This window comes from Sphaerodactylus townsendi, linkage group LG03, assembly GCF_021028975.2.
Source record: "Sphaerodactylus townsendi isolate TG3544 linkage group LG03, MPM_Stown_v2.3, whole genome shotgun sequence".
Taxonomy (NCBI): domain Eukaryota; kingdom Metazoa; phylum Chordata; class Lepidosauria; order Squamata; family Sphaerodactylidae; genus Sphaerodactylus; species Sphaerodactylus townsendi.
In genome coordinates, this window is record NC_059427.1 from 11,558,596 (window position 1) to 11,582,679 (window position 24,084).

General features: G+C 48.1%; 2 protein-coding genes across 3 annotated transcripts in view; both read left to right on the plus strand.

Annotated features, from left to right (window-relative positions):
• The first annotated feature begins 2,530 nt into the window (after window positions 1-2,530).
• Window positions 2,531-24,084, plus strand: part of LOC125428727 (E3 ubiquitin-protein ligase TRIM7-like) — a 34,766-nt gene continuing 13,212 nt past the window's right edge. Inside the window, exons 1-3 of the mRNA XM_048489328.1 lie at window positions 2,531-3,042; window positions 5,389-5,553; window positions 23,176-23,271. Of these exons, the coding sequence (XP_048345285.1) occupies window positions 2,632-3,042; window positions 5,389-5,553; window positions 23,176-23,271 (672 nt within the window). The 5' untranslated portion in view covers window positions 2,531-2,631. The remainder of the gene's footprint in view (window positions 3,043-5,388; window positions 5,554-23,175; window positions 23,272-24,084) is intronic.
• Window positions 18,810-24,084, plus strand: part of LOC125428718 (E3 ubiquitin-protein ligase TRIM7-like) — a 105,054-nt gene continuing 99,779 nt past the window's right edge. For both annotated transcript variants that reach the window (XR_007243869.1, XM_048489296.1), the window contains exon 1: window positions 18,810-19,400. Coding sequence is in view for 1 of the 2 variants with exons in the window: in XM_048489296.1 (XP_048345253.1) it covers window positions 18,963-19,400 (438 nt within the window). In the remaining variant the exon portion in view is untranslated. The remainder of the gene's footprint in view (window positions 19,401-24,084) is intronic.

Below are 24,084 nucleotides of genomic sequence, written 5' to 3' on the forward strand. Positions count from 1 at the left end.
TGATGTTTTGTCAGACATGTGGCTAAGGGCTTGAGCTGTGACGTGATGATGCTTTGGGGGTGACTTGGTGCAGAAATCATGAGAATCCTTGAGGAGCAGCAGTGGCATAGTGGCTAAGAGCAGATGCACTCTTATCTGGAGAAACCGGGTTTGATTCCCAGCTCTGCCGCTTGAGTTGTGGAGGTTTATCTGGGGAATTCAGATTAGCCTGTGCACTCCCACACATGCCAGCTGGGTGACCTTGGGCTAGTCACAGCTTTTTGGAGCTCTCTCAGCCCCACCCACCTCACAGGGTGTTTGTTGTGAGGGAGCAAAGGCAAGGAGATTGTAAGCCCCTTTGAGTCTCCTGCAGGAGAGAAAGGGGGGAATATAAATCCAAACTCTTCTTCTTCTTCTTCCCTTTAATTAAGAAACAAATTGAATAAACCCACAGAACAAATTGTAGCATGCCACAAGGGGCGGGTTCCGTCCGGTTTCATCCCTGATGGGCTCTTTCTTTGTGAGGGCCAAGAGTTTAATGTACAGCAGTCCTTGTCAATCACTAGAAGTTAGTGGTATGGAGCATTTATACTCCAGATGTTATGGATCATAATTACCTTATCACTTCGGCCAGCATGGCCAATTGGCCATGCTGGCTGGGGCTGATGGGAATTGTAGTCCATAACATCTGGAGTGCCAAAAGTTCGCCACCACTGCACTAGGCTGTACAGCTATGGTGAGGTGCAGAACTTCTCAAGGTGGATCTGGGTTTTTCAGAGCAATTACTGCTTTTGAAGTCATAATGGAATAATTGCTTTTGTTTACATTCTAAAGCTATAGAAATAAAACAATATTCTGAAGTATTCAAGTCCTTAAAATGTACCATAAAGAAGCAAGGTAACAAACAGAATTCCTGCATGAGCGAACATCTTTCTCAGGAAAGGTATATCTATTTTGGTTGGGGTGGTGGTGGTGGATATGGACGGATGGATGGATGGATATGAGACTCAGTGATTTACAGGACAGTATTCAAAGATAGGCAACAGCATTGCCTGCAGACTGTCCTGAAAAACTCTTCCGGTACTGAATGAATAAATTTGCAAGTGGAGTAGACCTATTTCTGAATAACTGAAACAGGACGGCATCACCAGGTACTTATTATCATTATTTTATTTATTTTAGGGTCTGCCTTTCTCACTGAGACTCAAGGCAGAGTATACAGCAGTTCAACTGGCAGGTTGAGGGTGATCATAACAAGCTATGAGTCAGAACCTTGCTGGTAGCACCTCACCACTGTCCCATATGTGAACCCTGGAATTCAATCTCCCTTCATGGGACCCTTGGAAATAGCAAAACCACTTCTTCTCAGTGTAAAATGAAAGGTTCAGCTACACGCAGAAATCAAGTCAGTTGGCGCAGTACACACAACAAAATCTAATTCCCAATACTCACATATATGAAGATAAGGATAAGTACAGTCACAGGAAGTTATTTGGCTTCAGTGTGTGTTGGTGTGTGAGAGTGTGTGTGTGTGAAAAGGAGCCAAAATTGTCTGAAACAAAGCCCCCACCCCCACAATTTGCCATTTTGTCCAGGATGTTAATCCTCAGGCCAGATCTTTTGGGGGCCTAAAGGGATCTTGCAGGCGTTGAAGTATATTGAAGATCTCCTCATATTCAATAGGGGGGTTTATCTCACCAAATATCCTTCCTCCCCTTTGGTGACCCTCACAAGGTTTTTAATTAAGAGCCACTCAGAGATGGGTTGCCATTTCCTGCATCTTCTGTGTCAGGTATTGGTACTCCTCGGAAATTTCCTATCCAAAAGCTTGCCAGGGTTGAGGCGAGACAGCGTGTGGTACTTTGCCCAGAGGCTGATTCCGCATGGGCCAAAAACAGCAGTGTGAAAACAGTGTGAAAATGGTGTGAAAGGGTTTAAAATGGTGTGAAAGGGTTTAAAATGGTGTAAAAGGGTTTATACTGTTTTCACACCATTTTCACACCGCTGTTTTTGGCCCGTGCGGAATCAGCCAGAGAGTCTTCACGGCAGAGCGGGGATTCGAACCTGAGTTTTCCAGATCCTAGTCAAACACCTTACAACTTTCTCTGGCTCATTCCGCACACGCAGAATAATGCACTTTCAAACTGCTTTCAGTGCTCTTTAAAGCTGTGCGGAATAGCAAAATCCACTTGCAAACAGTTGTGAAAGTGGTTTGAAAACGCATTATTTTGCGTGTGCGGAAGGGGCCTCTGTGTGTGAGAAAGAGAGCTTCACAGGGGAAATTGGAGAGTTTCTGCCACTGCGCCCCCAATAAGAAGGATGGGGGAGCTCTGAACCTACCTGGCTGTTGTTTGGGGAAGGGGCAGATGCTGGGGGCTCCTCCCCCCTCCATAAATCCGCTCCGCTGCTGCATCCCTGCGCCTCCTTCCAGCTTCCCTGCCTGGACTTCTTGGACTGCGAAAGGAAACACTTTCGTACCTCCTGAGGCGCCTCCAAATGTCGGCCAAAGCAACTCCCTGCCCCCAGGCTCCCTCCCTGGCAGTCACCTGTTTCCAGGTCGTCAGTCCCGCAGGAGCAGCAGCAGGAAGTCTTTTGCAGGAAGGGACACGCCCCTGGGCTGATTTGGAAAGCGAAAGCAGCTCCTCTCTTGCGATGGCGGCGGAGGGTCCCCTGAAGGAGCTGTGCGAGGAAGCCACTTGCTCCATCTGCCTGGATTATTTCAGGGATCCGGTGATCCTCACGGAATGTGGCCACCATTTCTGCCGAGCCTGCCTGACTCGCAGCTGGGGGGCCTCAGAGGGGGCAGAGGCTTCGTGCCCCCAATGCAGAGGACCCGCGCAGGAGGGGACCCTCCGGCCCAATCAGCACCTGGCCAACTTGGTGGAACTAATCCAGAAACTCCGTCCTGTGGAAGGGAAGGGGGGAGTCTGCGAGAAGCACCAGGAGCCCCTGAGGTTTTTCTGCAAGGAGGACCAAGCCCCCGTTTGCCTGGTCTGTGGGATATCCAAGGAGCACAAAGATCACGAGGTGATTCCTCTGGAGGAGGCTTTCCAGGAAAATCGAGTAAGTGAGAAATCAGTGGAAGGAGACTTTCTTGCATTCTTGAGTGTGGCTTTACATTTCCCTTTGTTGGAAAGCTCCACCTTGTCGTTGTTGCAGTTGGTACTTGCAAACTTGTCTCTATTACTATATTATAAAGTATAAACCCTGTTATTGCACCCACAACCACAAACTGACCCCCAAAACTGTGGCTAACAGTAGATCCAAAAAGGTGAAAGGCAGATCTAAACGGATCCTCGTGAATTCATATGATTTTTCCATTGGAATGAAATGAAACCACCATGAATCTATACAGCAAGTCTTAGTCTACAGGCAGCATCAAAACAAGCACACATCCCACGCTTCGTGGCACCGCCATGGCGTGAAAACTTGCTTGAAAAACATGGATACTCATGGTTTTTGGACTAGGTCAACACCAAATCACCATTCTGTCACAGTCCAAGCCTGTAGCCACTTGTCTGAACACAACAATCATGCATCCCATGATCCGTAGCACCGCAGTGGCGCGAAAACATTCTTAAAAAGCATGGATCCTCATGATTTCTTTACTTGGTCACCCCAATATCACCAGCACACCACAGCTCAAGCCCTTAGTCACATGTCTAAACACAGCAATCACTCAGTGCAGATAGAAAAAGTGCAGAGAAGGGCAACGAGGATGACTGAGGGATTGGAGCACCTTCCTTATGAGGAGAGGCTGCAGCGTTTGGGACTCTTTAGTTTGGAGAGGAGACGTCGGGGGGGATATGATTGAAGTCTATAAGATTATGCATGGGGTAGGAAAATGTTGACAGAGAGAAATTTCTCTCTCTCACAATACTAGAACCAGGGGGCATACATTGAAAATGCTGGGGGGGAGAATTAGGACTAATAAAAGGAAACATTTTTTCACGCAACATGTGATTGGTGTTTGGAATATGCTGCCACAGGAGGTGGTGATGGCCACTAACCTGGATAGCTTTAAAAAGGACTTGGACAGATTTATGGAGGAGAAGTCGATCTATGGCTACCAATCTTGATCCTCCTTGATCTGAGATTGCAAATGCCTTAGCAGACCAGGTGCTCGGGAGCAGCAGCAGCAGAAGGCCATTGCTTTCACATCCTACATGTGAGCTCCCAAAGGGAAATGGTGGGCCACTGCGAGTAGCAGAATGCTGGACTAGATGGACTCTGGTCTGATCCAGCTGGCTTGTTCTTATCCCATGCTCCGTGGTGCCGCAGTGGCCCAAAAACCTGCTTGAGCTGTGATGTGCTGGTGATTTTGGGGTGACCAAGTGAAAAAATCAGGAGGATCCATGAGGATCCATGTTTTCCAAGCAGGTTTTTGGGTCACTGCGTTGCCATGGAGTGTGGGATGAGTGATTGCTGTGTTCAGACATGTGACTGAGGGCTTGAGCTGCGGTGTGCTCGTGCTTTTGGGGTGACCAAGTGCAAAAATGATGGGGATCGGTGACGATTCATGTTTTTCAAGCAGGTTTCTGGGCTCTGCGGTTGCACGGAGTGTGGCATGTGTGATTGTTTTGGTTCTGCCTGTAGATTAAAACCTGGTGTATCGTTTCATGGTGGTTTCATTTCATTCCACTGGAAAAATCATATGAATTCATGAGGATCCATTTAAATCCAAAAAGGAAGAAGGAGTTCTTTGTGACAATAGGAGTTCCTTGTGACAGAAGAGAGGCAGCTTCCTCCCCCCGTCCACCCCCCCCCCCATCCCATGATCTCGCCCACCCTTTGTTGATGGCCGTATAAGTCTTAGTGCCCAGCCTTTCACTGTCAAACCCCCTTTGGCCAAGGATCCTGTGCAGTTCAATCTTATTTCCTTCCCCTCAAATGGGGGCCTTTTTGTTATTTAAAATGAGTGTCCCCTCGGCCCTCCCACACTGAGGCTGAGCTGCCTCGCCAGCCCAAAAGGTTTCACTGCCCAAGGGGGGTCCTGAGCAGCCTCCCCTGTATAGGCCTCTAATGAAGTGAGGCTTCCAGTACTGCCAAGGTTGTCCTGAATATGGAGGCAGGAACAGAAGGCAAGAAACAGGCACGTCATTCTCAGGAACTGAGCACTGTGCAACTGGCAAGACTTGCTGGCTCTGGGCAGACTTTGTGCTTCATCTCAGTCTGGGGCAAAACCTGTTATCAGCACCAGGCTTTCTGTAAGACCCAAATAGCTTCTCTGTCCCTCTTTTTCCTCAGAACTCTCTTTTCCTCCAGTTACTCCACCTCCACCTCCCCCTCTCTCTGGGACAACCTCTGCCCCCCAAATCAAACTGAAGAACAAGCCCCATTTGATCACATCCAGCTTTTTATTTAAATGTTTTATTTAAGTACATCCTGTTTCCTTGTTTTGGGCCTCAGGCAGTCGTGGCTGCTAGAAAAGGGAGAGTTTGCCAGAAGCACCAGGAACCACTAAAGCTCTTTTGCAAGGATGACGAAGCCCTCATCTGTGTGGTCTGTGACCGATCCAAGGAGCACAGAGATCATGAAACTCTTCCTCTTGAGGAGGCCTCCCAAGAGTACAAGGTAGGAAATCCACAAGGGAAGAGCCGTGGATCCTTCCCTTCTCCTTGGTCTCTTTGTGAGGAAACTCCCTGCAGGTTCTGCCTCAGCCTCTGGGCCTGAATTGGAGAATGGAAACACCTCTTTGTTGCCTCCTTCCTGGCTTGGTGATCTCCCTGAGGTATTGCTTCCTGCCCCCTGCCGGGGCTCAAGTGGGGCAGGATGATAAAGTGGGGAGATTGACTCACTTCCTGCTGACTTCTGGCCAGCCAATTGCATGGCTGAGCTACAAGGGGACAGCCGTCTGACTGCTAGTTTTACCTGCCTCACCCACCCACACAAACTGCTTTCTCAGCCTCAGCTGCTGTCCTTCAGTTGCTCTTGGCCTGGGAGAGAAAGCCTCCAGCTGTAGTACCTTTCTGTGCCCCCCACTTGAATGCAGTCGCTATAAGGCCGCAGTTTAGATCAGAAGAGGAGCTTTCTGGGGCAGGAGAGCTACCCTGTTTCCCCGAATATAAGACATCCCCAGAAAATAAGACGTAGTAGAGGTCTTGCTGAAGTGCGAAATATAAGGCATCCCCCGAAAGTAAGACGTAGCAAAGTTTTTGTTTGGAAGCATGCCCGACAAACAGAACACAGAAAAATAAGACATCCCCTGAAAATAAGACATAGCGCATCTTTGGGAGCAAAAATTAATATAAGACACTGTCTTATTTTCGGGGAAACACGCTATGTATGAAGCTGCCTTGTCCCGAATCAGACAGTCTGTCCAGGTCCTCTCTGATTGGCAGAGACTGTCTCTGAGCTCAGGTCTTTGGTGTCAGCTGCTGCCTGTTCATTTCAGCTGGAGACGCCAGAGAGTGAACCCGGGTGTTGTGGGTTCACCAGGCGGTGTGGTCGTGGTCTGGCAGTTTTCAGTCCTAACATGAGATGCCTCTGAGGATGCCGCCCACAGATGTGCGGAAACATTAGCAGCAAAAAAAGTACCAGATGACGGCCACATTCCCCTGAAACCAACAACACACCGTTGATTGTGTGTTCCTGCATTGCAGGGGGTTGGATGTGATGACCCTTGGGATCTCTTCCAATTTTATGATTCTGGCTGTGAATCTTTCAACAATATAGTAAACCTGGGATTTTCTGCATGCCAACGACTTTCCATTGCACCAGAGCACTCTAAGGAATCCTTTCCCACCCCACAGCTGTGGTCGCATCCACAATGAGTTTCCCCTGCTTTGGTGTGCCATTTCTTGGAAGAGCGAACCCAAAGAAATTTTGGGAAAGTGTGGAATGGAAGGTATTCCTTTCTTCCGTCATCCTCAGTCCAGTGCCATTTACTCTCCTGCTCACTACCTTTAAAAAAAAAGTCACTTCCTGGGAACGTTTATCGTGACTACAAATAACTTTTGTTATTTTTGCAAAAAACTTTCCTGTGGATGAAGCGTGGGAGGAGAATGGCGGGCAGGAGGTCAAGCGCAGGGTCAGTCTCTGTGCCTCGGCAGTCTTTTGCATCTAGTAGTCCTCATTTGGGAAATATTGTTGAAGATCTCATTTCAGGTCTGGGGCAGTTATTTCTAGTTTGGCCCTTAAAGGTAGTTTTGCTTCTCGTATGTTTTATAGTAAACTTCTAGAACAGGATCCAGTCTCAGTCTCGAGTCTGTCTTCCTCTAGGATATATTCTGTGGTTTTCTGGAGACGCTGAAGGAGGAGAGAGAAAAAATTCTGGCGTGTAAAGCAGACTTAGTAAAGGAAAGCGAAGACCTGCTGGTAAGTTTCATTGTCGTTGGGAAGGGAGCAGCTTCTAGAACTAGTAAGAAAGCAGATTTCAATCAACTTAGAAATCTACTGGGTGCAATCCCATGCTCAGAAATACTAAAAGAGAAAGGAGGGCATGATGGCTGGGAGTTTCTTAAAAGTGAGATCTTGAGGGCACAATTTGAAACGGTTCCAATGAGGAGGAAAAATGGGAGGTGTCTCAGGAAACCAGGATGGCTGCCTAAGGAACTTTCAACTGAGCTAAGATTTTAAAAGGACACATACAAGAAATGGAAAAGGGGGGAAATCACCAAAGAGGAATTCAGACAAATAACCAGGATGTGTAGGGAGAAAGTCAGAAAAGCTAAAACTCACAACGAGCTGAAGCTCGCCAGAGAGGTTAAAAACAACCAAAAAGAGGGTTTTTTTTGTAATGTCCATAGCAAAAGGAAGAAAAATGATAGGATAGAGTGACTGCATGGAGGAGATGGCAAAATGCTAACTGGGGATGGAGAAAAGGCAGAACTACTTAACACCTTCCTTGCCTCCGTCTTTTCCCAAAAAGGAAACGGTGCTGATCCAGGAGAAAATGAAACCGAAGATACAGTAGGAGATATTCAGTACAAAATACATAGATAGGTAGTGTAGGAATATCTGGCTACTTTAAACAAATTCAGATCTCCAGGGCCTGATGAACCACATCCCATGATATTAAAAGAACTGGCAGAAGTAATCTCAGAGCCACTTGCTATAATCCAGTGATGGCGAACCTATGGCACGGGTGCCAGAGCTGGCACTCAGAGCTCTCTCTGTGGGCACGCACACACAGAGTTCGTCATGTGGGGGGCAGAAAATCACACACACACACCCCACACACCCCTAGGCTGGTCTGGGCCACTGAGCACGACGTGTGCGCACCGCGGTGAGCAGGGAGGATTCAGCTGGCAGGCCTGGTGCCTGTGCTCCGGGTGGCTGCTGCCGGGGGGGGGGGGGGCAGAGGAAGCAGAGATGCTAGAGAGGCACAGAGCAGTGCGCGCGGGACTTGCTGGAGGCTACAGCAGGCTGGCCCTTGCTCAAGCGGGTGGGGCGGAGGAAGAGGGAGCCAACCAGTTTTTCCTAAACTAAAAACTCAGCATTCAGGTTAAATTGCCGGGTTGGCACTTTGCGATAAATAAGTGGGGTTTGGGTTGCAATTTGGGCACTCGGTCTCAAAAAGGTTTGCCATCACTGCTATAATCTTTGAAAACTCCTGAAGAACAGGAGAAGCCCCAGTGGACTGGAGGAAGGCTAATGTTATCCCCATCTTCAAATAGGGGAAAAAGGAGGACCCTAATAATTACCGTCCAGTCAGCCTGACATCGATACCAGGGAAGATTCTGGAGCAGATTATTAGACAGACAGTCTACCAGCACTTAGAAGAGAAGACTGTGATCACAAAAAGTCAGCATGGGTTTCTCAAAAATAAGTCATGCCAGACTAATCTTATCTCTTTTTTTGATAGAGTGACAAGTAGATGAAAGGAATGCTTTGGACATACTAGCATAACTTGATTTTAGTAAAGCTTTTGACAAGGTGCCCCATGATATTCTTGCAAGTAAATGTGGACGAGACAATGCTACTATCAGATGAATTTGTAATGGGTTGATTGATCGAACTCAAAGGGTGCTCATTAATGGCTCATCTTCATCTTGGAGAGAAGTGACTAGTGGGGTGCCACAGGGTTCTGTCCTGGTCCAAGTGCTATTCAATATTTTAATCAACGACTTGGATGATGGAATAGTCAGAATTAAAAATGACCTGAATAGATTAGAGATCTAGGCCAAAACAAACAAAATGAATTTCAACAGAGATAAATGTAAGGTACTACACTTAGTCAGAAAAAAATGAAATGCACAGATATAGGATGGGTGACACATGGCTGGACAACACTACATACGAAAGGGATCTGGGAGTTGTAGTAGACCATAGACTAAACATGAGTCAGCAGTGTGATGCATTGGGCAAGAAAGCCCATGCAATTTTGGGCTGAATGAATAAGAGTACAGTGTCACAATCGAGGGATGTAATTGTACCTCTCTATTCTGCATTGGTTGGACCTCACCCGGAATATTGTGTACAGTTCTGGGCATTGCAAGTCAAGAAGTATATTAAGCTGAAACGTGTCCAGAGGAGGGCAACCAAAATGGTAAAAGGTCTGGAGTCCATGCCCTACAAAGAGAGGCTTAGGGAGCTGGAGATGTTTAGTTTGGAGAAGCGAAAGTTAAGGTGGGACATGATAGCTATGCTTAAATATTTGAAGGGATGCCATGTTGAAGAGGGAGCAAACTTGTTTTCTGCTACCTCAGAGACTAGGACACGGAGTAATGGATTCAAGATGCAGGAAAAGAGATTCCACCTAAACACTAGGACAGTGATGGCGAACCTATGGCACGGGTGCCAGAGGCGGCACTTGGAGCCCTTTCTGTGGGCACGCACACACAGAATTCATCATGTGGGGGTGGTGGAAAATCACCCCCCACACACACACAGAGTGGCCTGGGCCACTGAGCATGACATAAGCGCACCGTGGCGAGCAGGGAGGACTTGGCTGGCGGGCCTGGTGCCTGTGCTTCTGCCCGAGGGGGGGGAGGCGCAGAGGAGGCAGAGATGCTAGAGAAGCACAGAGCAGTGTACGCAGGACTTGCTGGAGGCTAGAGCAGGCTGGCCCCTGCTCGAGCGGGTGGGGCAGAGGAAGAGGGAGCCAACCGTTTTTTTCTAAACTAAAACCTCAGCATTCAGGTTAAATTGCCGGGTTGGCACTTTGCGATAAATAACTGGGGTTTGGGTTGCAATTTGGGCACTCGGTCTTAAAAAGGTTCGCCATCACTGCACTAGGAAGAACTTTCTGACCATCAGGGCTGTTTGACAGTAGAATTCACTTCCTCTGAGAATTGTGGAGTCTCCTTCTTTGGAGATTTTTAAACTGAGTCTGGATGAACATGTCGGGAGTGCTTTGATGGTGTGTTCCTGCATGGCAGGGGGTTGGACTTGATGGCCCTTGGGGTCTCTTCCAACTCTATGGTTCTGTTATTCAATTGGGGGATGGTGTTCAAATTGCAAAAAAGTCAACCCATGAGGAAGCCCCTCCCCCCAGTTTGGAGGCAGACCAGCCAACCAAAGGGAGACCTGACATTGCCATTCTGAGCAGAGCTGTATCCAGAAAGTGGGGCTGAGGATGCAAATGGTGAAACAAATGGACTCAAGAAGCCCCTTCTACTCTCTGGGTCTTTGGTTGCAGATGGAGTCCTCTGTGGCTGAAAGAATCTCTGCAAGGGTGATTCTGCATGAGCCAAGTAAAACAGATTGAGGCCCTTTTTAGAAGAAGAAGAGTTTGGATTTATATCCCCCCCTTTCTCTCCTGCAGGAGACTCAAAGGGGCTTATAATCTCCTTGCCCTTCCCCCCTCACAACAAACACCCTGTGAGGTGGGTGGGGCTGAGAGAGCTCCGAGAAGCTGTGACTAGCCCAAGGTCACCCAGCTGGCATGTGTGGGAGTGTACAGGCTAATCTGAATTCCCCAGATAAGCCTCCACAGCTCAGGCGGCAGAACTGGGAATCAAACCTGGTTCCTCCAGATTAGATACACAACCTCCTACGCCACTGCTGCTCCCGTGTGTTGGGAGGGGGGGAGTTCCCACAGACCTCACCCCCCAAATGCTTATATTCCATTTTGTTGGCCAGAACCTGAGACAAATGAAAATGGTTAAATTAGCGACTTTTCCCCCCTTTAACCTGGTTTTCAAATGCTTCCTGCTAGCCTCTGTGAAGTACGGCAAACAGGAGGCGTTCAATCCCCACCTCCTTCCATCCACCATTATGGTAGTTTCTGTAGGCTGTTTCCAGCAGAGTGGATATTCTAATAGGTGGACGCCATGCCCTGCAGGTAGGTGGTGCTGGGGATTCTCTGTCCCTGACAAATGTTGATGTGATCTGTATGAAAAGCCAACGTGCCCTTCTAATAGAATCTCCTAAGTTCAATCTGTCACTGCAAATTCCATCTGTGTTCATGAAGTTGACCCGATTTCCTTCTCTTTCCATATCAGAAGCAAACCACAAAACAGAAACAAGAGACAGTCGCCAAGTTCAGGGAGCTGCACACTTTTCTAGAGGAACAAGAGAAACTTCTGCTGGCCCAGATGGAAGAGGTGGAGAAGGAGGTGGCAAGGAAAAGGGACCAGGACCTGGCTGAATTCTCTGAGGCGCTCTCCTCTCTGGACAGCCTCACGCAGGAGATGGAGGAGAAGTGTCAGCAGCCGGCCAGTGAACTCCTGCAGGTAAGAGGGGGGCAAAAACAACTCTGGCTCCCCTTTTGGGGGAAAAGCTGCCTCCAGACCCTCCCTCTTCATCCTTCACTTGGCACAAAAGCAAATGAGCCCTATTTGTATTTCTGGCAGGTTTCCCCCCCTCCTCGTGGTCGACTTTCCCATTTGCCCTATTCAGTTTCCATCCAGACACAGACTGAAAAAAATAGAGGGGCCATTTGAAACTCCCTGATAGGCTGAGGCCACTAAGCTCCCATCTCAGAAGAAGAGGAAGCGTGTTTGTGTGTCAACCAACAGTCTGGGGAGCTACATACAAGTCAAACCTGGTTCATGGGATATGGGCCCAAACTCTCTTTTGCCTGCTGAGCCATTTTAAAACACTGCAGGAAAAGCGAGAAAGATCTTTAAAAGGCTAAAAGATGACAGATTTGGCTCTTCTTTTCTCAGTGCCCGGATCCATCTCTCCCCCCCTCCCCAATCAGAAATCTTTAACTTTAAAGAAAAGGGCAATTGTTCTAGATCAGTGGTGGCGAACCTTTGGCACTCCAGATGTTATGGACTGCAATTCTCATCAGCCCCTGCCACCATGGCCAATTGGCCATGGGACTGATGGGAATTGTAGTCCATAACATCTGAAGTGCCAAAGGTTCGCCACCACGGTTCTAGATAGTTCTAGTGTTGTAACATTATAGTGATCTGTTGCACTAATTCCTAGTTTTAGTTTCAAAGAAATAAAGTGCAGACTGTTCCTTTCCAGTTATAACTGCGCAACGTAATAGTTACAAAAAATGAAAGCTGGGGACCAACATGATGTTACAATACTACTGTAATCTTTTTTATTTATTTATTTATTGTTCCACTTATATACCGCCCTCCCCCAGAAGGTTGCAAGGAAGGTTGCAAGGAATGCCTCTGCATACACAGGTGGCCGTGAGAGTGACCCACCCTAATCACAGGACTTCCTGCCTTCCGCATGAGGAGAAATCCCTGTGTGAAAGTAGCCACTGTTGAGTCCTCAGAGCTGATCACCCGGCTCCACTCTGAAATGGCCCCACTTTGTTGATATTAACCTCATGGAGATTCCCACCCACTTTCTGGAGACTGACCCCTGCCTTTGAGCAGTGTCTGCTGGCTGAATGCAAGAAAAGGGCCCGAGTGAAGAATCTTGCAGGGTCTGAGGGGTTTTCATGGTGTGGCCTTTGAGCAAGCACTGAGGTCTCTCTTCTTTCTCTCTCCGCCATTTTTCTTTAGGATGCCGGAAGCTTCTTGGAGGGGTGAGTGGATCTTTCTCATTAACTGTCAGGCTGGAGCCTGGCAATTAGGACTGGAGGGTGGATGTGGGGGAACTGAAAGCTTTCTTCTCTGCGGGTCTCCCAACTATCACTAGCCTGGCTGGCGTGGCCTCGGAGCCAGGAAGAGCAGCTCCTTACCAAGTGCGAAATACTTTCTGCCTCACAGGAGGCTAAGATGGTAACATGGGGGTTATTATGATCAACCTGGCTGGCCAGATGGAAATGCCTGGCAGAATAGTTCCATTTTGCTGGCCCTGCAGAAACTTTGCAAATAGCGCAGGGCCCTGATCTCCTTAGGGAGCGTATTCCACCAGATAAGGGAGCGTACTCCACCAGGTAAGGGAGCGTATTCCACCAGGTAAGGGCTGTCTCTCCGGGGAGTCCCAATGAAGACCTGAACTCTCCAAACCATTGATTGACAGAACAGGGGACGTCGTGAAGGAGATGGGATCTCGGACGAGCATTGCCACGCCACCACCCCAGCACTCTGTCCAAGGTTGATGGACAAATGTGAAATCATCCAGGGTGAGGTCATTGTGGGCAACCGTCTCCCCCTCCCTCATCCAGATCTCCGTAATACATGCGAGGTCCATGGCCTGATGTCCAATATAGTCCCAAAGGACGGCAGATTTAAGAACATAAGAACAAGCCAGCTGGATCAGACCAGAGTCCAGACAGAAAGAAGAGAGACCTCTGTGTTTGCTCAAAGGCCAAACCTGGAAAACCCCTCAGACCCTGCAGGATTCTGCACTCGGGCCCTTTTCTTGCATTCAGCCAGCAGACGCCACTCAAAGGCATGGGTCTGTCTCCCATCAAGTGGGTGGAAATCTCCATGAGCTTAATATCAACAAAGTGGGGCCATTTCAGAGTAGAGCCGGGTGATCTCCTCGGAGGACTGGACGGTGGCTACGTTCACACAGGCTACTTTCTCCTCATGCGGAAGGCAGGAAGTCTCATGATTAGGGTGGGTCACTCTCGTGGCCACCCGTGCATGCAGAGGCATTCCTTGCAACCTTCCTTGCTTCAATTCTGTCTCTCTGTTATTTTCCTTCTTGCCACTGGAGGGCAAAATAATAGCTAGATGACAGGAGCATTGTCACATCATGCAGGTCCCTCGCTTTCACTTTTTGCAAGTATTTAGCCCTTATTGCTGCAAAATTATAACTGGAAAGGTACAGCCTGCACTTTATTTTTTTTTTAAAACTAAAACTAGTAATGAGTGCAACAGATAATGTTACAGCGCCAGAACAATCTAGCCATTGCCCTTTTCTCTAAAAGTTCCAGAAATGTCTTCTCATAGGGGGGAGGGGAAGGGTGGATCCAGGCAATGAGAGAAGAGGAGTCGAACATGTCATTCTGGGCCCAAATCCCATGAACCAGGTTTGAATGGAATGTAGCTCCCCAGATTGTTTGTTGTCATACAAACAGACAACTTGTTCTTCTTCTGACATTGAAGATTAGTGGCCTCAGTCTATCAGGGGGTTTCAAATGGTCCCTCTATTTTTTCCAGTCTGCTCCTGGGTGGAAACTAAATACGGCAGATAGGAAAGTAGACCACAAGGAGAGGGGAAAACCTGCCAGCAGTACAAATAGGGCTCGTTTGGTTTTGTGCCAAGTGCAGGATGAACAGAGAGGACATGGAGGCAGCTTTTTTCCCAAAGGGAAGACATAGTGGTTTTTGCCCCCCTCTTACCTGCAGGAGTTCAGTGGGCGGCTGTTGACACTTCTCCTCCATCTCCTGCGTGAGGCTGTCCAGAGAGGAGAGCGCCTCAGAAAACTTGATGAGATGCTGATCCCTGTTTCTTCCCACCTCCTCCTCCACCTCTTCCAACTGAGCCACCAAACGGTTCTCTTGCTCCTCCAGAAATGAGTGCGAGTTCTCCTGAGGGGACTTGGTGACCATCTAATGCAAGCTTGCTCTCCAGTCACTAAGCACTTGCTTCTGAAATGGAAGGAGAAGGGAATCAGGCCAGCACAACAAACACAGCTGGTCTTCGTAGTGGGAAGAGGCCCTTTAGGAGACTCCTGTCGGAAGGCCACTGTGGCCTTTCACAAAGATCACTTCCATATGAATGAGAGGATTCCTTAGATTTCCACAGACTCATCCTGAGGGCCAAAATACACGTGGATCTCACTTGGAAGTCCTGGAAGGATTCCTTCAGCCACAGAGGGCGCTGTCTGCAGCAGAGACTAGAAGGGGGTTTCTTCAGACCATTTGTTTCCCCAATAAAACACCCTCCATGTGCTGACACCCCCCCCCCGCCCCCCACACTTCTCAATAGACAAATAGGTTTGATGTTTTAGCAGAACAGAGCTTAGGAGCCCCTCCCCCTCCCCCAATATGAAGTGACTTCATTTTGGACAAGAAAAAACTGCAGGGGAAACAATCCACACATCACTGAGCATCCCAAGGACTCTCCCTCTTGGAACCAGCAATGGCTGAGCAGCCCTTGGCCCAGTGAAGTATCTCTCAGCATTTCTACCCAGCATTCCTTCAGGAGGGAGAGACCCTCCCGTCTTTTCAGGGACTTCTCCTGGCTCCCAGTGTTGGTGCATTGACTCAAATGGGGAATCAGCACAAATGGTTTCATGTGCCCAGGATTTACCTCACAGCACAGAGCACCGTGGAGAGTCAAGTGATTCTGACACAAACAAAAACACCCGCGAACAGGAAAAAATGGAGGGCTGCCTCTTCTGTTATTTGTACTCCATTCCCACCCCCAACTATGTCTAGAATCTGTCCTCTTCCCAGCCATGGGGACACTTACAAGAAGGTCTTGGCTTTCCTTCTCTATGCCTTGTTTGTACACCACAATTCTTTCTCTCTCCTTCTTCAGTATATCCAGAAAGATGCAGAACTTCTCCTGGGGGAGGAAAGACCCAAAACTGAATGGTTCCTTTCTTACAAGTTTACTACAAAACACACATGAAGCAAAATGGTCCATAAGGGGTGAACTACACGTAAATGCCCTTTGTCTGCAACGGGATCTTCAACAACATTTCCCAAATGCTGAACACAGTCATCTTGCTCATGGGGATGGTGCCCCATTCTCCTCTGATACCCACCAGGGACACAAAGAACGCTATGAATCTAACGGGCCTACCGCTTCCCTTGCTGGCTTCCTGCTTTTGATGTCTCAACAACAAAAAGAGCTTGAGACTTTTTTAAAAAAAGAAAGCTGGAAATTCAGAGAACTTGATGGACAGGTGGCTAGATTGTTGAAACGATATAACAATGTTCAATTGCATTTTTTTAAAAAAAAAATGAGATCTCCCCAGTATTGGTGGGAGGAAACAGCAGCCTGAGAGACAGGGGAAATGGCTGCCCTATGGACAGGACCATGAATAGCCAAACTTCCCCACTTGCTTCAAAGCAAGCTGGGCTTTGCTGCAATCCTTTCCAAAGCTTTGAAGCAAACAGGTTTGGGGAAGACTGGAGAAAAGCCTGGGAAAATCCTACCTCCATAACAAAATGAGATGCGTCTAACAAAATCAATTTCAATAGGGAGAAATGTAAGATATTACACTTAGGCAGAAAAAATAAAATGCACAGATATAGGATGGGTGACACCTGGCTTGACAACACTACATGGGCCACTCCCGACTTACCTCTTCTGTGTGCAACCACGCAGCAACCCCACTTAGAAAAGCCTCCGTGGCTTTTGACCACGGAGACATTTGTCTCCCACTGCTCAGGCTCCCAGAGCGCGAAGCCTTCGAAGCAGTGCCCTTCGCCCCTTTCCTCCGGCACTCGGGGTTCCTGCGGCTGCTCCGCACGTCAGGCAGCAGGCGAGGCGCGCCGGACCGCAGGCGCAGGCGCTGGTGGTGCGCCAGTCCCGGCCGGGGGGGCTTGGCCGCCGGACCGGGCGACACGGGAGGCTCCCAGCAAAGAGCCACCCTTTTTGTCGACGTCCTCCTCCTCCTCTCCCGCCACTAAGCTCAGCTCGTCGCTGAGTCCAGCCACGGCGGCTTCCTCCCGGGCCAGCAGCAGCAGCTGCACCTTCAGCTCCAGCAGCGCCTGGAATTTGCCGCTCTCCCACCTCCTTGCCGCGGGGTTTTTGAAAATGCTGCTCTTTCTTGAGGAGCTAATTTGCCGCGCGGCAAGGAGGTGGGAGAGCGGCAAATTCCGGGCAGCTGCGCAGTGGGCGCTGGTGACGTGGGGAACGTCAAGGATCCCTGTGTCTTTCAAAGAGGTGACCCCGGGGCTTATGGTGAGTGGGGAGCGGGCCATAGTGAAAGGGATCTGGGAATCTTAGTAAACCACAAACTGAACATGAGTCAGCAGTGTGATGCGGCAGCCAAGAAAGCCAATGCAATTTTGCACTGTATAAGAGTATAGTATCTAGATAAAAGGATGTAATTGTACCTCTCTATTCTGTGTTCATTTGATCTCACCTGGAATATTGTGTACAGTTCTGGGCACTGCAATTCAAGAAAGATATTGACAAGCAGGAACAGGTCCAGAGGAGGGCAACCAAAATGATAAAAGGTGTGGAATCCATGCCCTACGAGAAGAGACTTAGGGAGCTAGGTATGATTAGTTTGGTGAAGAAAATGTTAAGAGGTACATGAAAGCCATGTTTAGATATCTGAAGGGATGTCATGTTGGTGAGGGTGCAAGCTTGTTTTCTGCTGCTCCAGAGAGTAGGACCAGAAGTAATGGGTTCAAGGTGAAGGAAAAGCGATTCCACCTAAACATCAGGAAAAACTTCCTGAAGGAAAGGGCTGTTCGACCATGGAATGCACTACCTCAGAGTGTGGTGGAGTCTCCTTCTTTGGAGGTTTTTTTTAAAAAGAGAGGCTGGATGGCCATCTGTCAGGAGTGCTTTGATTGTTTCCTGATTGATGTTCCTGCATTGCATAAGCATAAGCATTTTATTGTCATTGTGCATGCACAACGAAATTTACAGCAGCATTCCTCGATGCACACAATTTCAGACTCATACATCATCCTCACTTTCCCCTTCCTCCACCCATCCCTACACAGCCCCAAACACATCAACACGAAGCCGCGGAGTTCAGCATAGCCACAGCTCTAGAGTAGAAGCTGTCTCTAAGCCTCTTTGTCCTGGTTTTGATAGACCTGTATCGTCTGCCTGATGGTAACAGTTCAAAAAGAGAGTGTGCTGGATGAGACGGGTCCCTCAGAATATTTTGGGCTTTTTTTAGGCTTCAGGAATTATAGAGTTCTTCCAAGGAGGGGAGAGGGCAGCCGATAATCCTCTGTGCAGTAGTGATCACCCTTTGGAGCGCCTTCCTATCTGCCACTGTGCAACTGGAGAACCATACACAGATGCAGTAGGTTAAGACACTCTCTGTAGCACATGATAGCTAATAGATGTTGGAAATACCAAAAATATGAGGGATCCTTTTTTCACATGTGGTGCTTGTATACAGAGGCTAAATCCTTTTGGGACACGATACTCAAAAGATATACAAAAGATATTGAAAAACGAACAATGGTGGGGAAAAAACTGAAGATTTTCTACTGGAATTATTGGGAGATGAAATCCCAAATCAACACAAGACGACTTTTCCTGCTTTGGTCTCTACTGCTGCAAGGACATTGTTTGCGCAGAAATTGAGAGGTGAAAAAAATTCCAGCAGAGGAAGACCTGGATACAGAAAATCACAAAATAAAAGTTAGAGGATGATAATACAGAGAGGTCTGCAGAAAACTGGAAAATTCCAGCAGAGGAAAACTGGATACAGAAAATCACAAAATAAAGTTAGAGGTTAATACAGAGAAGTCTGCAGAAAACTGGAAAGCTTTTATGGACTCTCTTTTGAAAAAATAGGATAAAAGACAATTAATTGCAGGATTTGAGATCTTAAAATACCCAGCCGATTGAATTCCCGCCAAAGGGAAAGGGCGGCCTTCCTTCCTCAGGCGGCGGGCGGGGGGTTTGCAAATGCAGAGAGGGAGGAAGGAGACGCCCCCATCCCTGGGTTTGTCTCGCAGTTTCTCTTTTCCTTTTGCAGCTGAGCTCAGCTCCGCCCCCGAGCAGGAAGGGAAACGCCGGGAGAGGCGGCCAAACCAGAACTGACTCTCTTGCTCCGTCTTTCCTTCCCAGAGGCAGCAGCCATGGCGGAGGGTGCCCAGAAGGAGCTCCGCGAGGAAGTTTCTTGCTCCGTCTGCCTGGGCTTCTTCAGGGACCCGGTGACCATTGCTGGCTGCGGCCACGCTTTCTGCCGGGCCTGCCTGACCCACACCTGGGGGGCCTTAGAGGGGACAGAGGCTTCCTGCCCCCAATGCAGAGGACCCGCGCAGGAGGGGACCCTCCGGCCCAACCACCAGCTGGCCAACATTGCAGAAATTATCCAGAAGCTCAGCCCTTTGGAGGGGAGCTCCAAGAAGGGAGGCGGGCAGAAGCGAAAGAGGGGGGTCTGCGAGAAGCACCAGGAGCCCCTGAAGTTTCTCTGCCAGGAGGACGAGGCCCCCCTCTGCCTGGTCTGCAGCAGGTCCCAGGAGCACAAAGGTCACCAGGTGAGCCCTCTGGAGGAGGCCTCCCAAGAAAACACGGTGAGCAAAAGATCGGTGGGGGAAGGACTGTGGGGGGTTCTTGAGTGTGGCTCAAAATCTCACTTTCAATTTGCGGTCAACGCCGCTTGCTGATTTGTGATTATTAAGATAATTTGAAATACACAATATTATGTTATTCCCCCCACACTCACACACAAATTGGCTCCCCAAGCAGCATCTGGTAACAGGTGGGTTTTTTAAAAGGCACATGAGGAAGGAGTTTAAACTCCTTATGGAGGGGAGGGCCAGCTGCCACCTTTCCTCCTCCAACCCCCGGGAGGAAGAGGAAGAAGAGTTTGGATTTATATCCCCCCTTTTTCTCCTGCAGGAGACTCAAAGGGGCTGACAATCTCCTTGCCCTTCCCCCCTCACAACAAACACCCTGTGAGGTGGGTGGGGCTGAGAGAGCTCTGAGAAGCTGTGACTAGCCCAAGGTCACCCAGCTGGCTTGTGTGGGAGTGCACAGGCTAATCTGAATTCCCCAGATAAGCCTCCACAGCTCAGGCGGCAGAGCTGGGAATCAAACCCGGTTCCTCCAGATTAGATACACGAGCTCTTAACCTCCTACGCCACTGCTGCTCCTGAAAGGTGGCATAACCATCCCTTGAGATCCATCCTACAGTTCCAGCTTCACCTCCTTACATGTTTGGATCCACTTTTGGAGTTTTGTCAACATAACGCCCAAAAACCCTCATGGCAAGAAAGGATCGGGGTGGTGTTTGGGGGCTTCTGGGGCACATTGTGAAATGCAGCTCTGGGGAGGTATAGGGAGAATGTGGTTTACCTGGACCCAGGAGTTGTGATCCGTTCACTGACTTCTACAGGGATCTGTGGCTTAGTGAAACTTGTGGAAGCCCAGTTTCTTCCACCAACCCCAGCTGAGGAAAGACATTATGGGATCTGATTTATCAGTGTTTGTGATGATAAAGAAAAGTTTCTTTTTTATATATATACAATTTTTATTGATACTTCGGATCTTTTTACATACTTTTTGCAACATTATATTACATCCTTAATATCATTTTACCCCTTCCCCCCCCCTCTACCCTACCCCCAGATTCCTTCCTCTTTTCTTCAAATGTGCAGCGGCAGGTTCATTCTTTCAACTCTTCTTTTCCCATTTTATTCTGTAATTCCAACTTCATATAACCAATCTGTGAATTCAGTCCAAATCGTCGACATGTCCATTTGTTTTTCTTGCCATATTTGGTTTCTTGACATTATTCCAAAAATTTCTGATTGTACTTGTTCCCATACATATTCCAACCATTTCTGTATAGTCTATATGCTTTTATCTTTCCATCCCAATGCTATTAAAGCATGGGCTGCTCTTATAATTAATTTAAATAATGTCCTCTTTCTTTGTTCTATTACTTTATTATCGATTATGCCTGTAAATAATAGATCTATATTTACCATTATTTTTACCTTTACATATTTTTCTATATACAATATAACATGTTTCCATAATTGCTTTACCTCTTCACATTCCAACCACTTATGTATAGAAATTGCATTTTTCCCCACGATGTCAACACTTTGGACTGAGTCCTCTTATCATATATGCCAGTTGCTTCGGGGCTCTATACCATTATAACCTTAATTTCTTCTCTAATTCTGCATATTTCTCTATTTTTCTTATTTATATTGTCTTTTTTTTATAAAATCCTTATCTTTTACATCATCTTGTTTCCATTTTTTCATGATAACTCTTATCATAAACTCTTTATCCTCAACCATATATTTATATAGAACCCCCAAAATTCTCCCTTCCATCTTGTCATATTTTTATACAGTTTTCCATTATACTTTCTCCTTTTATCCTTGAGACTTTTATCTTCTCCCATATGCCTCTTAACAGCAAGAAAAAGAAAAGTTTCCATTTATACCCCGCCTTTCTCTCCTATGAGGAGGATGACAAACTGCTTTCCCTGTCTGTCCCCACAGCAGAGAGCTGGTGAGGTACATGGGGCTGAGAGAGATCTGTGATTAGCCCAAGGTCACCCAGCAGGCTCCATGTGTAGGAACAGGGGGTGGGGGGTGGAATCCAGTTCACCAGATAAGAGCCCACTGCTCATGTGGAGGAGTGGAGAATCAACCCTGGTTCTCTAGATTAGAGTCCACCTGATGTTATCCACTACACCACCCTGACTCTCAAAAGAAAGACAGCAGGGATACCTCTAGCCCACTGGCTTCCTCTTCCTGACATGGAGGGTGGCCAGGAGGCACAAAGGAAAGAGTCAGCCATTTCCAGAATCCCCAGTCACCATTTCCTAGTAGAACGTAGTATACAAGTGCAGTTTACTCCAAGGAGGAGGGAGGGGGAGTCAGAGCAGGACACTTGGATGGTGGGCTCAGACTGAGGGAGAACTGACTTTAAAGTTGAAACTGAAGAGGTCTTGACTGACCCTCCTTGGTGCGGCTGCTTTTAGGACTCTTGGGGCGGCTGCAGATCTCTGGAGTCTTTTTCACAGTCTTCCCTGTTCTCTGCACAGGGACCCAGATGGCCTCTCTCTCCCTCTTTGCCCTCAGAAGTCCCCTTTTCTTCAATTCCCACCCTCCCCCGCTTCCTCTCTGGGACAAGCCCCCCAACATCAGATTGAAGTCCACAACTCTCAGGATTACACTCTGTTACACTCAGCTTTTATATTTCAAATTGTTTGTGTGTTGTTTTCTACCAAACAAGGCACTCATTATGTCCAGGAGCGAGACAGTTTGGAAGGCAAAAATGAAACGCATCCTGTTTGCTTGTTTTGGGTCTCAGGCAGTCTTGGCTGGTAGAAAAGGGAGAATTTGCCAGAAGCACCAGGAGCCCCTGAAGCTCTTCTGCAAGGAGGACGAAGCCCTCATCTGTCTGGTCTGTGACCGATCCAAGGAGCACAGAGATCATGAAACTCTTCCTCTTGACGAGGCCTCCCAAGGCCTGAGGTACAAGGTAGGAAATCCACACGGGAAGAGCCGTGGGTCCTTCCCTTCTCCTTGGTCTCTTTGTGTGGAAACTCCCTGCAGGTTCTGGCTCAGCCTCTGGGCCCAAATTGGGGAATCAAAACACCACTCCGCTGACTCCTTCCTGGCCTGGTGGCTCCCAAGGGCATGGCCTCCTGTCGAGTCTAAAATGTGGAGATGTGATAAAGTGGGGCGATTGAGTTAATTGCTGTCTAGCTCTGGTGAGGTCTGTTGACCCCATTGCTTGGTTGTGCTATGGGGGGGGGCAACATCTCACTCCCCGTTTTAACCACACACACACACACACACACACACACACACTCACTCTTCCCTCCTTTCCAGACCCACAGCTGTAGTTGCATTCACACAGAGTTTTCCCTGTTTTGGTGTCCTCTTTCTTGGCCAAAGAGAGTTTGGGAATGTGTGGTACGGAAGGCATGCGTTCCTTCCACCCCCCCCCACCTGGAGCGATCTATTCTCTTGCCAGGCATATTCCCCCTACTCCCCACCCCCACACGCCTGAGTTCTTTGCTATTTTTTTAATTGGCACTCCTGGGGGGATTTATGTGAATTAATAATTTTTAATGTAAAAATACCTCCTGTGGTAGAACTTGGGATGGGGTGCAGTGTTCAGATCGTAGCATTCTTTGTGTCTGTCGTGGGTATCAGAGGAGAGTGGGGCACCATCCCCATGAGCAAGATGACAGTGTTCAGCGTTTGGGAAATGTTGTTGAAGATCCCGTTGCAGACAGAGGGCATTTACATCTAGTTTACCCCTTACAGATCATTTTGCGTCAAACAATCCCGTTTTGGGTCTTTCCTCCCCCAGGATAGGTTCTGCAGCTTTCTGGAGAGGGTGAAGAAGGAGAGAGAAAGAATCGTGGCATGTAAAGCAGACATAGAGGAGGAAAGCCAAGATCTGTTCGTAAGTATCCCTGTGGCTGGGAAGTGAACAGATTCTAGGTATTGTAGGGGTGGGGGGTAAAGTGCAAATAACAGAAGAGGCAACCCCCCCTTTTTTTCTATTCTCAGGTGTTTTTGTTTAGGGGAGAATCACTTGACTTTCCAAGGGGCTCTGTGCTGTGAGGTAAATCCTGGGCACATGAAACCAGTTGTGTTGATTCCCCATTTGAGTCAATGCACCAACACTGGGAGCCAGGAGAAGTCCCTGAAAGGACAGGAGGGTCTCTCACTCTTGAAGGAATGCTGGGTAGAAATGCTGAGAGATATTTCACCAACACTCGACTGGGCCAAGGGTTGCTCAGCCATTGCTGATTCCAAGGGGGAAAGTTCTTGGGATGCTCAGTAGCATGTAGATTTTCCCCCCTGCTGTTTTCTCTTGCCCAAAACGCAGTCAGTTTAAATTGGGAGACCCAAGGGAAGGGAAGGGCCTCTCAGCCCTTTTCTAATAAAACATCGAGCCTTTTTGTCTATTGAGAAGTGGGGGGGGAGGGGGGCTGTTCGGTTCCTCAAGCAAACTAAATTCAGATGTCTTGCACTTGGCCGGAACAGACTGCAAGACCCATGAACAAATGAGTAACAGTTCAAAAACGGTTTAATAATATTGAAAGTTTAGGACTGACTCCTCCCATGAAGTCTAACTAATAAAGAAATACTTGTGATGCTGGAAACAATTGGAAATGGTTTGAAGAACCTGCATGCGCCAACCCTTCCTTAACTGCCTCTAAGGAAGTCTGCGCTGTTTTGCTGCTTCTGAGATCTCCTGGTGTCCTCTATT